Source organism: Myodes glareolus, chromosome 24 (assembly GCF_982192425.1).
Source record: "Myodes glareolus chromosome 24, mMyoGla1.1, whole genome shotgun sequence".
Classification (NCBI taxonomy): Eukaryota; Metazoa; Chordata; class Mammalia; order Rodentia; family Cricetidae; genus Myodes; species Myodes glareolus.
The window spans coordinates 17,149,298-17,164,020 of NC_142049.1; the positions used below are offsets into that span (position 1 = coordinate 17,149,298).

At 44.3% G+C, this 14,723-nt stretch overlaps 1 protein-coding gene across 1 annotated transcript in view; it reads right to left on the minus strand.

Moving 5' to 3' along the window:
• Positions 1-14,723, minus strand: part of Wdr93 (WD repeat domain 93) — a 45,811-nt gene that overhangs the window by 30,720 nt on the left and 368 nt on the right. Inside the window, exons 2-6 of the mRNA XM_048434886.3 lie at positions 11,088-11,425; positions 10,324-10,516; positions 8,656-8,720; positions 4,271-4,349; positions 1,391-1,506 (exon numbers count right to left, since the gene is read on the minus strand). Of these exons, the coding sequence (XP_048290843.2) occupies positions 1,391-1,506; positions 4,271-4,349; positions 8,656-8,720; positions 10,324-10,516; positions 11,088-11,387 (753 nt within the window). The 5' untranslated portion in view covers positions 11,388-11,425. The remainder of the gene's footprint in view (positions 1-1,390; positions 1,507-4,270; positions 4,350-8,655; positions 8,721-10,323; positions 10,517-11,087; positions 11,426-14,723) is intronic.

A 14,723-nucleotide genomic window follows, 5' to 3' on the forward strand; every position in this document is an offset into this window, starting at 1 on the left:
TTTATTTGTGAGAAGTAGCCTTGTGTGCCATGGTTTGGTTGTGGGAATCAGAACGACCTGTGGGAGTCAGTTCTCCTGCCATGTGGGTCTCGGGGGTCAAACGCAGGCTGTCAACTTGTCAGTGTGCTCCTTTACCCACCGAGCAATCTTCAGGGTCCTCCTTTTCTTTTTCAAACTGACACATATGTATAGAGCACATGGGATGTTTCTGCACGTGGCTATATTGTGTTGTGTTTTACTTTTCTTTTTTCTTCCAAGACAGGGTCTTACTATGTAGCGCTGGCTGTCCTGGAACTCACTGTGTAGATCAGGCTGGCCTTGAACTCACATCTATCCACCTGCTTCTGCCTCCGGTTAGCTAGGGTGAAAGGAGTGTGCCACTGTGCCCAGCAGCCTCTGTTGTGTTCTTGAAGTGAACACTTCTGATTTGGAAGATACAACAATGATGATAACAGTTTATATTTAAGTAACTCCAAATATAACTTACAGTAAAAGATCTATCAGCTGGGTGGTGGTGGCACATACCTTTAAACCCAGCAATCAGGAGGCAGAGACAGATGGAACTCTGTGAGTTCAAGGCCAGCCTGGTCTATAAGAGCTAGTTCCAGGACAAGCTCCAAAGTTACAGAGATACCATACTGTCTCGAAAAACAAAAAACAAAACAAAACAAAAAACAAAAAAAGTTCGATCACTGTTACATTCTGGTTCATTCTCAGTACATAAAAACAAAAAAAACAACTGAATATCCAGGCAGTAGAGGCAGATACCTTTAATTCCAGCACTCAAGATCTCTGAGTTCTAGGCTAGCCTGGTCTATAAAGAGAGTTCCAGGACAGCCAGGGCTATACTGAAAAACCAAAAACTTGTCTTAAAAAAGCAAAAATCAATCAATCAATCAATCAATCAATAAAATTTTAAAAAGCCGGGCAGTGGTGACACACACCTCTAATTCTTGCATTTGGGAGGCAGAAGTAGGCAGATCTCTGATCTAGAGAGTGAATTCCAGGACAGCCCAGAAATCTTGTCTGAATTACTACACTCTGGGAGAGTTAGTGGACTGCGAAACCTTGAAGGATCACCTCAGATCAGGAGAGGGAAAGTTATCTGTGGGGCAGGAATCAGAACAACCCCCTGTCCTCTGCCAAAGAAATGCCTGTGTGCCGTCCCAGGAGTAGCAAGTCCAAGTCAAGGGAGACCCTGAAACTCGGGCTCCTCAAGATACCTCTATTGACAAATACTCTATCTAAAGTAAATCAGTTCTGGAGACAGTCACTGTTCCTGCTGTCATCTGTCAAGCCTTCAGTGGCCTTGCTATTTCCACGGAGAATTTAGGGTAGATTTGGGCTAAGGGCGGAGAGAAAAATAGTGATTGAAAAAGCTGTTTCCTACCGGTTGCAGCGGCTTGGTTTTTTTCTTTGGATTTTGAGCAGACTGTGGGTGCTCCACTTCCTTTATCCAAGTCTCCTTGGGCAATTTATACACTTCCAGCCAAACATCCCCAGCTCCTGCGTTGGGAAACCAAACAAGCAAGCGTTAAGTAACTGCTAGCAGGCGATGAATTTCAGCTGAAGAAGGTGTGTTTTCTCGGAAGTGCTGGCCTGGAGAGCCAGGCCTTTGCAGCAGGTACCCATGGAAGAGAGACAGCACCAACTGAAGCGCTGGTTATGGCAAGCCCTCACTAACTGAGCAACGTTTGCATGGAGAGCTGACCCCTTATGCCACTGCTATCTAATGGAACTGGGGACTTCTCCCACAACACTGACACACTGCATCTTTAATCAGACTGTCTTCTTTGCCAAGTCCCCTGATTTCTATGCCACAGTCAGTTCTGCTGGCAGTCTGCCCTAGAATTGCCATTGCCACCTAGGGAAGGAAGGTGGCACAAGTGAGCACAGTAAGAGAGTCTTGGAGCAATGGAAAGGTTGGAATTCTTCCAGTCAACCTTTGAGATGATGATCTATGGGAGGCTATTGGGCCTTCTCCCAGTGCAAGGCCCAGTTGGGAGAGGTTGCTCTCCCATGAACTGGGGTCCTGCCTCAATGTTCCATTAAGAATATAGTCATCTGGACACTTTAACATCACACTTCTGGTTTCCAGAACCATGATGGAATAAATGCCTATCATTCTAAGCTGCCCACTTTGTGGTACTTTGTTGTGACAGCCCAAGAACATGACTGCATGTATGTTTGTATGACATCATGTATGTGCCTGGTTCCTACAGAGGCCAAAAGAAGGCGCCAGATCCTCTGGAACTAGTGTTACATATGGTTGTTCGCTGTCATATCAATAGTGGGAATCCAACGGTCCTCTGGAAGAGGATCCAGTGCTTTTAACTGCTGAGCCATCTCTTTGGCCCCTACCATGTCCTAAATTTTCTAAAATCTAAAATCTCTATCTTACTTAAGCATTTAGCATTTGAGGGCCCGTAGGGGACAAAAAAAGTATAAATTCAGACTCATATAAAATATGTTCAAATATTTAAAAGCTGAAAATCAAACCACCAAACATTTGAATAAAATATGTTCTGCTGACACAGGCATAGCTGCAGCTGGCAAGATGGGCTATAGGGGCTAAGACTGGCGGGTAATCTCGGATATCTTAATTCTCCTTAAAGTTTTACCTGCCAGATCTCTGAGTTAGAGATCAGCCTGGTCTACAGAGTGAATTCCAGACCATCCAAAGCTACACAGAGAAGCCCTGCCTCAAAATACAAAAAAAAAAAAACCCAAAAAACAAAACAAAACAAAACACAAAAAAGTTTTACCCACCAATTTTAGCACCCTCTGCACACGTTACAGTTGTGTAGCTTTGTGTTCTTGTGGGACTCCTAACAGTGGGAATGGGGCTGTTTCTGATTCTTTTGCCTGCTTCTGGGACCCCTTCATCCTACTGTGTTGCCTTGTCAAACCTTAATATGAGGGAAAGTGCCTTGTCCTTATTGCAACTTGGTATACTTGTTTGGTTACATCCCTGGGAAGCCTGCCCTTTTCTGAAGGGAAATGGAGGAGGAGTGAATCTAAGGGAGAGAAGAGACCGCTAGGAAAGGAAACTGGTCAGGATGTAATATATGAGAGAAGAATTTTAAAAAAATAAAGAAAGAAAGAAACAATACAAAAAAAAAGATATCTGTATCTTCTCAAAGATGTTCCCCACGATGTCTAATTATTACAACAGTGGCTTTAACATGCGACCGCATGATCTCTGACACCTAAGTCACCTTCCTCTGAACGCTGTCTGGACTCAGGGACTTGTTCCTTGAGGAGGATATAAAGGAGAACAGTGAACTAGGCACGGTAGACCTAGAATGACAGCTACTCTGGAGGGTGAGGCAGGAGGATTGCTTTGCTTGTGCACAGGATTTGGGAGCCAGTCTGGAGGAACCTGTGACCTAGGCTAATATGAGCAAAAGCAAGTCAGCCTGGGACCCTACAGTTCCTGAGACAGTGCGCTAGCTTTCCCTAAATCCCAGCCTCGGCTGGGTCATGAGAAAAAAGGTAGACACACTGAAGTGAAGGGCACCCCACTTGCTGCTGGGTTGATTCCCCTGGAAAATGTCAAGATAATGGAAACCATGCAGTGACTAAGAAGCTGTCACAGGCATACACTAGGGTGACGGACGACTCCACACGATGTTGTATCCTCGCCTAAAGCAAGGAGAAAAAAATAACAAGAAAAAAAAAAAGATGAAGCGATGGGAAACTTGGTCAGCAGGGGCTAGTCAGTGATATAGTACCACTGTTAGTGGCTTTGTGTCCACACTCACGCCATACGGTAAATGGAGGTTAGTGAAGAATACGGAGGAACTATGTCTGGCTTTGCTACTGTTCTGGTTTTATTTTTAAGGCTTTATTTATTTTCTGTGTATGAGTGTTTCGTCTCCAGGTATGTCTGTACACCACCTGTGTGCAGTGCCCAAGAGAGGGCGTCAGATCTCCTGAAACTGGAGTTACAGACGGTTGTGAGCTGTCATGGGGATGCTAGGAACCAAACCCTGGGCCTCTGGAAGAGCAGCCACTGCTCTCAACTGGCGAGCCATCTCTCCAGCCCTTGCTATTTTTTTTTAATTGAAAGTTATTTCTTTTATTTGTCTTTATTTTTTGAGACAGGGTCTCACTATGTAGGCTTACATGCATGTTCCTTGTACCTGAGCCTCCCTGGTGCTAGGATTACAGATGTGTGCCACCACACATATCTAAATCTAGAATTAGTCCTAAATAAAAGGGAGAGACACAGATCCGAACCTCCCTCGCAGCTTTTGGGTGAGCTTGCCTTGGAAGAGGAATGCTGCGTAGTCCCCAGTCTGAGAGAGCTCTATCTTTACACAGCTGCTTTGCTTGCTGACATCATCCTGAAAAGAAGAGGTGCCAACAGAGTGAGGGCCAGGTGCTACACTGTGGGTCACACCGGGACGGGTCCTCCAGAAGTCTGCGATGGTGTGGTGCCGCCCATCACTTTGCATTCCCCGTCTCTGTCCAGGAACTGGACAAGACAGAATGTGAATAAATGGGACTTGCTGTAGACATCGTTCCTTGTGGGTCATGGGATGCCATCTGATGTGGTTTGCAAACCCTAAAGTCAATTATTCAGTTTATTCAAGGTGAGTTCTATACAATACTGAACACTTGTGCTTGTTGGACAAACCTCGAGCTGGAATAAAGCAGAAGCTGGGTGTAGCCTTGGAATAAAGCTCCTCCAATCTGGGGCCAACTGAGAGAGGCCGGGGGATGGGTATGTTACCTTGGAGGAGCTTGAGAGCTATTAATAAAATAAGGCAGTTAGACTAGTTTTATTGGTGAGCTCCTTAATTTGTTTAAAAAGTAAACAACTTTTTATTTATGTACCTCAATATCTATCAACTTACAGCAGAGATTTTGCAAACATACAAAGTGGCATAACCGGTCCCCCGTGTGGTTATTGTAATCCTCCACTGTACCAGAACCAGGCTCCACTGTGACATAAAAGTGCTCAGTAGTGACATCATAATACTACACTGTTACCTCAAAATGCTGACTTGTGCCAACACAGTGCTTCATGGCATTACAGTGATGCATTGTGACATCGCAACTCTCCATTCTGCAATCTTAATGCCATTTGTGATGCCACAATGCTCCACTGTAGACACAATATTGTACTGTGCCCCCACATGCTGAACTGTGACAAGATAATGTTCTATGGTGTCATTAGAATGTTTCATTGAGACATCACAGAGCTAAGTTGTGTAATCAGAATGCTGCACTGTGGCATTATGTCCCATTGTGTGATAGCAGTATTGCTTTGTGTTATAATGATCTACTGTGCCAACACAATTTTGCATTTAGATATAATAATTCTGCATTGTGCCATTTCAATATTTAATTTTGTCACCACACTGCTGCATTGTGATGTTATAATCTCCACTGTGACATCACATTGCAGCCCAACTGATGTCACATTACTTAACTGTGCCGTCACAATGTTGTACTGGACAACTTGTGATTGTGTCATGAAATGTAAGGTACATTAAAATGCTTCCTTGAACCATCAAAATGATGCATTGTGACATCACTGTTACTACATTGTAACATCACAATGTGTTGTGACATCACTGTTACTACATTGTAACATCACAATGATCCATTGTGACATCACTATCCTGACTGTAACATTACAATAGTGCATTGTGACATCACTGTCCTGCATTGTAACATCACAATGATATATTGTGACATCACTATTCTGTACTGTAACATCACAATGATGTATTGTGACATCACTATTCTGTACTATAACATCACAATGATGTATTGTGACATCACTATTCTGTACTGTAACATCACAATGATCCATTGTGACATTACTATCCTGCATTGTAACATCACAATTATGCATTGTGACATCACTGTCCTGAACTGTAACATCACAATGATGCATTGTGACATCACTACCCTGCATTGTAACATCACAATGATGCATTATGACATCACTGTCCTGCACTGTAACACCACAATGATGCATTGTGACGTCACTATCCTGCACTGTAACATCACAATGATGCATTGTGGCATCACTATCCTGCACTGTAACACCAAAATGATGTATTGTGACATCGCTATCCTGTACTGTAAAATCATAATGATGTGTTGTGACGTCACTATCCTTCACTGTAACATCACAATGATGTGTTGTGGCGTCACTATCCTGCACTGTAACATCACAATAATACACTGTGACATCACTGTCCTGCACTACAACAATATTACGATGTGAGTCCACAAAGCTCCACTGTGCCACTGGAATGCTCATTGTAGCATTACACCCCACTGTGACAATTTCCATTGTGTCATCATGATGTTGCATTGTGGTGTCACAATTTTAGTTGTATTTATTACCATCCAAACCCAAGAAATTGCTAATTTTTATTTAAGTTCACCTAATGAATTCCTAAATGAAAGCTAACTACTCGTCTGATTTTCACTTTCCTCAGCTGCCTCAATAAGGATATTAATATCTTTCACAATTGCTATGTTCAGATCACAATTTTAAAAAAAGTCCATCAGGCACTGTGGTGCACACTTTAATCCAGAGGCACACAGATCTCTACAAGTTCAAAGCTGACCTGGTCTACATAGCACATTCTAGACCAGGTAGGGCAACATAGGGAGACCCTGTTTCAAAAAAAATAAATAAATAAAATAACCAACAAAAACTGAAAAGTCCATGGTCTGGAAAGATGGTTTAGCTGGCAAAGGGCTTGCCTTGCCAGCATGAAGCCCTGAGTTTGGATCCCTAGCATTCATGTAAAATTTGGATATAAACTGTCAAAACATAAATTTGATGATGACGACGATGAATTAGGGGAGGCAGTGTGTGCCTCTAATCCCTGTGCTGTGAGGTGGAGGAAAGAAGACCCTGAGCTTGCTTCTCCAGCTGGTCCAGTCAAATCAGTGAGCTACACACAGAGTTAGTGAGAGCCTGTGCCAAATTAACGTGGAGAGTGGTTGAGGAAGACACCAGAAGTTGTCCTCTGGCCTCCACATGGGTGCATGCCCATCTGCACATACATGTACACGTATATGAACACACACAAGTCAAACTGCACTTTAAAACCTTCAATTACTATAGCTTTGAGAACTTGTTAATGAAAAAGATACTGAGAAGTATAGTTCTTTCTGAATGTCACAGTGGAGATACCAACTCCTGAAAGTTATTTTCTGTTCTGACCTCCACATGTGTGCAGTGACTCTGCTCTCTCTCTCTCTCTCTCTCTCTCTCACTCTCACACACACACACACACACACACACACACACATACACACACGTGTACACACACAAAATCAACTTCTGCTATTTTCCATTCCATGATATATGTATATGTACGTGTGTGTGTGTGTGTGTGTGTGTGTGTGTAAATGTGTGTATCTGTAAGAGTCTATGCCATGTGTGGTGTGGGTGCCCAAGGAGGCTAGAAGAAGGTGTCATATCCCCGGACTGGCGTTCCCGGGTGACCTGATGTAGGGACTGGGAGAGCAGCAGGTACTCATGCTGGCTAAGCCACCTCTCCAGTCCCTGCATTTGCATCCTTCAACTCCTGCTGTGCCCGGGGCATTTTATGGCCCAGTTCTAAGGTTCTCTGGAAGTTGACACACTCTCACATCCCTTCGTGAGAGCACATCTGTCCCCAGACAAAGCTTCCATCCCGTCTCCCTAACTGTTGTGAGTCTCCAAGAGCTTCACAGAGCCTTACAAGCATCACCTGATTGCTCGTTGCCATAGCAGCTGGCATTTCCCAGACAAGAATCCATGGCGGTTGTAGACTAGTTTCAGCAGAGTCTTTCTTGGCATGGGATTCACCTCCTTGTCCCTCCAGAGACTCTGCTCCCTTTTTGGTCTCTCCGTCCTTGAGCAGTTCTGGGTTAGTCACTGCCACTTCTACACTGTACCCTGGGGCAGTCCCCATCTTACCGCCTGACCAGAAAGCCAGCTAAAAGAAAGGCATTTTTTTTAAATCTAGGATAGACAGTTATTATTAAAAGTAATTTAAAAATTTCTAGAGGTTGCGACACCCATAGGTTTGAGATTTTCCTGCCCCACAATGGAGGTATTTGCAACAACCATCTGAAAAAGAAAGTCCATCTCAAGTACAACCCTGATGCCATCTGGGACCAGAGGAAAGTGGTAGCAGCCCACACTGGTGTCCATTGGAGTAACATCATTCTTTAAAAGTGGAACACAATTTTTAAGGACCATATGGCTCAGAAGATCATAAAATCCATGATGGGATAAAGCAGGTGCTTTATTACCAAAAGAGGGGGACTTCTTTCCCCTGCCCTGTCCTGCCTTCCTCTCCCACCTTCACTTGACAACTGGTATGGATGATAATTTTAAACAAGTCACATGAATAAAAACTTCAATGCAGGGGAAAATAGCAATTTTAAAATTGTGTGTGTGTCTGTTCTCTCCTTCCACCACATAGGTCCTAAGAAACGAACGCAGGTCATCGGGCATCAGGCTCTGGAGCAAGCACCTTACCCCTGAGCCATCTTGGCCCCATTTGGTTTTAGTATAGTTTGATTTGCTGCAGCTTCATACATCCTGGATGCAAGCCTTTCATTAGTGAGTGCTTTGTGTTGCCTACTTGATGCTCCCCAGCCAAAGATGAAAGAACAGGGACTCACCATTTCATTGATGACTTTGATGAGAAGAAGACTGTCTTTATACAAGTAAAACAATCTCACAATGCCTGAAACAGGAAAACAAGAGACTGTGAGCCCAGGGAGCCAGGCGGGGTCGGGGCATAGTCTCTGACTCTGAGCTCACTGCCCCCCGCGGTCTATGCTGCTCTTGATCCCCCAGCAGTGCCCACCTTACCTTGAGATACTCAGTCTTCTTTCCCTCCCAAGCCCCTCCTGCCTAGTTGGTGTTACCCACATTTCCTGGAGGTCTCCTGTAAGCATGCCAGGCACAGCACTCCCTGCCCCTTCTTCACGCTGGCACCCAGATGTTTGCTGTGAACACACTGGGTTCATAAGCTCCTCTGACAGAAAGGATTACCCCTCACCTTTCCGTGTGCCTTAACCCCCTAGGCTCCTCGTGCAATTAATGCTGTTGAATTCAGGATGCAATTGTCACCTACAGTGACTTCTTACCTTTCTTCCTCCCTCCCTCCCTTCCTTCCTTCCTTTATTCTTTTTTTTCTGTCTTTTTTTTTTAACTTCTTACGTTTATTTAGGAAGTTACTCATAACCTGCCTTTGCACCAATGATACAAACTGACCACATAGAGGTGTTTGGCCCACTGTGGGTGAATCTAATCCATCCTAACAAAGATTCATGGGACAGGTATTCTGTGACACAGTACAAGGGTCCCCAAGGCTGTCTGCCTTCAGATTCATCAAAAGAAGATAACACAGACATGAAACTATATGTATAAGGGATCATAATGAATATGGCTTTTCCTTTATCCCAAAGACCCCCGTGTCCTGCCCAGATATCTTGCAGATATCTCAAATCTGTGGGTGTTCAGATGGACTTCTTCAATTCACACGCCCTGCCTTCTATTATTCTTACTAAACTCATCCAGGTATCCAACGCAGGAAGGAATCTTCACTACCCGTGCTGCCCAGCACACCTCCTTTACCACAAATAGGTTTATTGTTAAGTCTTTTTGGTAGAAAGGGTAATTGAGATAGGCTCTCATGCAATTCAGGATGGTCTCGGAGAAAACCTATGTGGTGGAAGATGACCTTGAATTCATGACCCTCTTGCTTCTTCTGCCTTGCGAGTGCCAGGCTGCACGTATGAGCGGCTACTCGTCACCACGTCTATTGTATTCCCATTTCCATTTTAAGAAATTTAAATTTTTTATTACAACTTATTTATTATAAGAGGGGGCACTCATGCCACACAGGCATGTGGCAATCAGAGGACAACTTGTAGGAGTCAGGCCCCTTCTACCAGGTGAGTCCTAGGGCTTAAACCAAGGTACCATAGCGAGGCAATCCTACCAGCCCTCTCATTTCATTTCTAAGTTTTTGTTTGGAGCTAACTTTATTCTTAGAGGAAAGGTGCAAAAACAGAACCAACACTCCCTTGTATCTTCCACCTCACTTCAGCTAAATCCACAGCTTGGACCATCACAGAACAATTTTTCCCTTTATTGACCCGTCCTGGCTCAGACCTTCAAATTTTCTCTAATGAAAACATCAGTCCTTCCCACAAGTCCCCCCCACTCCACTTTCTCTCTCTCCCTCTTTCTCTCTCCACCCATACTTGAAAAAGAAATTAAACTGAATACCAGTCTACAAGTACTTATAAATTAATCTAAAAATGAAGAAAAACAAATACCTATTTCATCCACAGGAACAATAAGTACTTCATTGCCCAGATCCGTAGCCCAGATGGAAACAACGTCAACCTTAAACTTCTCCCAAACGTACATTCTTTTGAAATTGTGCAGATTATAAATGGAGAATCCTTTGACTCCTCCAACAAACAGATAGTCTTGTGAAATAGCCATGCCGCCAGGCGTTTTGCTGAGCTGGGGAAGCACAGACACAAAAGGACCAAACTGAGTCTTTCCAGCCGTTGATGCCATAGACCAATCTGAGCTAACTTTTCAAAGAGGGCTCATCGCAGGCACAGCACCGCCAAACGCGTGCCTGTTGAAAATGCTTGCCATAAGCATTTCCCTTCGGGGGGCAGCAGCCAGGGAAGATAAAAGTTGAGACTAGATAGATATTCTGAATGTAAGCACGCCTGCAGGTCCTCTGCTTTATTAAATCTAGTGTCCTGTGGGAAGAACAACAGCTGAGCCACTGACAGGTCTCCACTGCCAAGCATGGAAGGGGCCTAATACATTAATGAAGCTTTTCAGTGTCAATAACACAGCACAAAGGGCCTTTGTGCTGTCAGCTAACCGTAACACCCCACTGCCCGCAGGCAACTGCCAGCTTTTTTTTTTTTTTTTTTTTTTTGACCAAAAGCAACATGCCTACTATCCCTCAAAAATGCACATGTGCTGTTCATAGAGCTCGGTAAGAATTCCTCCCTTCCCTGAGTCGGGCACTTCCATTCACATTGAAATGAAAACCAGGCACCCTCGTTCATACCTGGATCTCTGTGACTGGGGGGTAGACAGTGGACTGGATGCGGTTTTTCTTGATTTCCCGGACAGTTTCTTTCTTTTCGATAATTTCCCACGCGTGGTCAAACAGCTGGTTCACTAGCTTGTTGATCATTCGGTAAGGCTGAGGCAAGGAGTCCAGCTCTTGGTCCATGTCCCTGAAGACAAAATCCTTTTCATCATCCTTAGGCCAGTCTGCCTCTGTGGGAGATGGAATCTCCAGTGGTCCCTTGGCAAACACAGACAGCCTGTGTTTCTGAGCCTGACTTCCTTTGGAGGATGACATCTCAATGGGTGGCAGTGAGAGGTTCTGGGAACTCCAAGCTGAGAAGCAAAGTGAGAAGAGAGACTTTGAGAAGAAGGTCTCAGACGACTTCCTTATGTATCATAGGATTGCTACCACATTCCCGGGATATGGTCTTCATAGTCACGTGGGCATCGGAAGGGACAGGTACTTCCAGGCTAACCCAAGATGATGTGCATTGTTGTGGAAGAATTTGTTCTTCTGTTGTCTTTCTTCCCCTCCTGATAGAAGTAACTATCTTTTGTTCCAAATTGAACCCACTTACAGCTAATACCTTTCCCTGGTTGTCTGCCTTTGCAGATGGCTCTGGTTAAGCCACTGAGTCTCCCTCTTTCTCTTTCCTCAGGACCAGTCAGATGCAGCTTAACACCTCCAGTATTTGTGCTGTAATGTGTTCCCTCGTCAGGAGCTTTGTGGGTCCCATGCCCTGAGCTCTGCATCTGTGAAATTCTTCAAGAGTCTACAGAACTATCTGGGGCATGGAAAGACTATCAGAATAATTAAATATTTCTAAAGTAGTTATAACTTAGCAGCTCTCCTCTATATTTCTATATAAAGTACAAGCCTATGGGAAGGGAAAAAATAATCTGTATTTCAAAAGCTTAAAAGTTGTGTACAATTCTGTGTAAAAGAGATTTTTAAATGTTAATTACATTTTCCTATTTATTTGTGTGTGTGTGTGTGTGCTCACATATGCACATACACATGTGTGCCATAGTGCATGTGTGGTATGCTGAATAGGTATGACTCCCATAGACCCCCATGTGTTTGAATGTTGGCCCATAAGGAGTGGCATTATTAGGAGGTTTGGTCTTGTTGGAGTAAGTGTGACTTTGTTAGAGGAAGTGTGTCACTGTGGGGATGGAATTTGAGGTCTCATATATGTTCAAGCTATACCCAGTACACAATCACTCCTGCTGTCTGCAGATTAAGATGGAGAACTCTCAGCTTCTTTTCCAGCACCACGTCTGCCATGTCCCCCATGATGATAATGGACTAAACCACTGAAACTGGGAGCCCAATTAAATGTTTTCCTTTGTAAGAGTTGCCATGGTCACAGTGTCTCCTCACAGCAATAGAAACCCAAACTAAGATATGAGAGTTCAGGGAACAACCTTTAGGAGTTGGTTCACTCCATCCTCATGGGTCCTAGAAATTGAACTCGAGTCATTAGGCTTGGTGACAATGCCTTTACCCACTCAACCATCGTGCCAGCCTCTGTCTCGGCTTTAAAAAGCATTTGATGACGAAATTGTGAGACATTTTAAGATGCTTAACTCAGGGCAGCATGGTCTTCTATTGATAAAGTGGCTGTGGTCTATGCAAGTTCTATAAAGACCCTGCTGCCATCATGGTCTTTACTACATGCTGGCGTGCATATACAATGTTTCCAGTATGTGATGGACAAGGCTAGCTGATACTGGGGCAAGGTCCACTTGAGGGCGTTAGTGAGGACAGTAAGCTAAACTCACACAGAGCAGGGAATACTGTGGTTTCTTTAACTAGCTAGACTAGACAATCTCATAAGTCACAAGCAGTGGATAGAGCATTCAGACGGGTCTAGACTTTGAAGTGGGGAACATAAGCCCAAGAGGGAATTGTTGCATCAGAATCACACACATGAAATGATATATTAGAATGTAGAAGGCCAAACAGCCTTTAACAAACTTTATCTCAGAGCAAAGATTAAGAACTTTCATAAGAATACAAAAAAAAAAAAAACCCCAAGAAATCTACCATCACTTTGCAAATGCCACTGTCCCCTGTTGCTGTTTGCTATCATCCATGGTCAAACCCCACTGTGTTCTTCAACATCCAGATTGATGGCCAGCCCCTTAGATTGTGTCTCCTTTGAGCTGTCTACAGACAAGAGTTCCAAACCATTGGAAATCTTCATGCTCTGAGCACCAGAGAGAAGAAATGGATTTCTACGGGCTCATCTTTTCCTAGAGCTGACCCAGGGCTGCTGACAGTGGCAACTTCACACACCATAATGGCACTGGAGGAAAGTCCACCCATGAGAAGAAATCTGAGGGTGAGATCATTCCAAAATGCACAGTCCTGCCATCTCGTTCATAGTGGACGCTGAACCAAACATAAATAGTTTTCTGTGGGTTTTTTTTTTCCCCTGCACTGTAAAGACTGAGTGATTGAATGGCAGACTGTGATCTTGGGAAAGGTGAAGGATGGAAGCCATGGAGTGCTTTGGGTGCAGGAAAACAGATCAGCAGGATCACCACTGCTGACTGTAGGAAGCTCTGATATTGTTTGCTGTCATTGTTGTTTCTGAGACAGGGTCACACTATTTAGCCCTTGATGTCCTGGAACTTTCTAGGTAGATCAGTTGGCCTTAAACTCACATAAATCCACCTGTCTCTGTCTACTGAGTATTGGGGTTGAATGAACTATGATGCTTTTGATCTGTGCATCTTAACTAGCCCCCAACATCCCATTTGCTCACAATATCCCATGAGTCTTTTTAAAAATTTATTTATTATGTACACAACGTTCCTCCTGCATGTACATCTCCATGACAGAAGAGGGCACCAGATCTCATTACAGATGGTTGTGAGCCACCATGTGGTTGCTGGGAACTGAACTCAGGACCTCTGGAAGAGCAGCCAGTGCTTTTAAACTCTGAGCCATCTCTTCAGCACCAATATTCCATGGGTTTTGCACCCTCACTGCACGTCTTTGAGTTCCATATTACCTTTTTGTTTTGTTTTTTCTAGAAAGGGTTTTCTCTGTGCAACCTTGGTTGTCCTGGAACTAGCTTTGTAGATCAGGCTGGCCTCAAACTCACACTCAAACGCAAACTCACTTGCCTCTGCCTCCTGAGTGCTGGGATCAAAGGTGAGCACCACCACCTGTATTATGCCAGAGGGCTGAGTACTGTGGTCCAGGTCCTTGCAGGGATCAGTGAGGTGAGGCATAGCTGCCCAGAGAAGTAGCGCTGAGAGGTCCTGGCAGAGATGCTTTGCTTTCAGAGAAGACTGGCAACTCCCACGTTACCCCATCCTGAGAAAACACCTCTGGGGGATCCTCTAAGAAGGCAGGGTGACATGACTGAGTCTGTGTTTCAGCAGAATACTCCCACCCTAGCCATCAGAGTCCGGAATGGGAGGAAATAATGGGAGATGAGAGAAGCAAGCAGAAAACCAGGGAAGGGGGAAGGAGGGAGCAACGGTGAAGAGAAGATGATTACAAAATAAGTGAGGCCCCATTTTCCAGTTCCACAGAACCAATGATCAACAGCGCGATATCACTATGACCTCCTTCACCTGCACTTTGTCCATGTTGAGCCTTTTAGGACTCCCT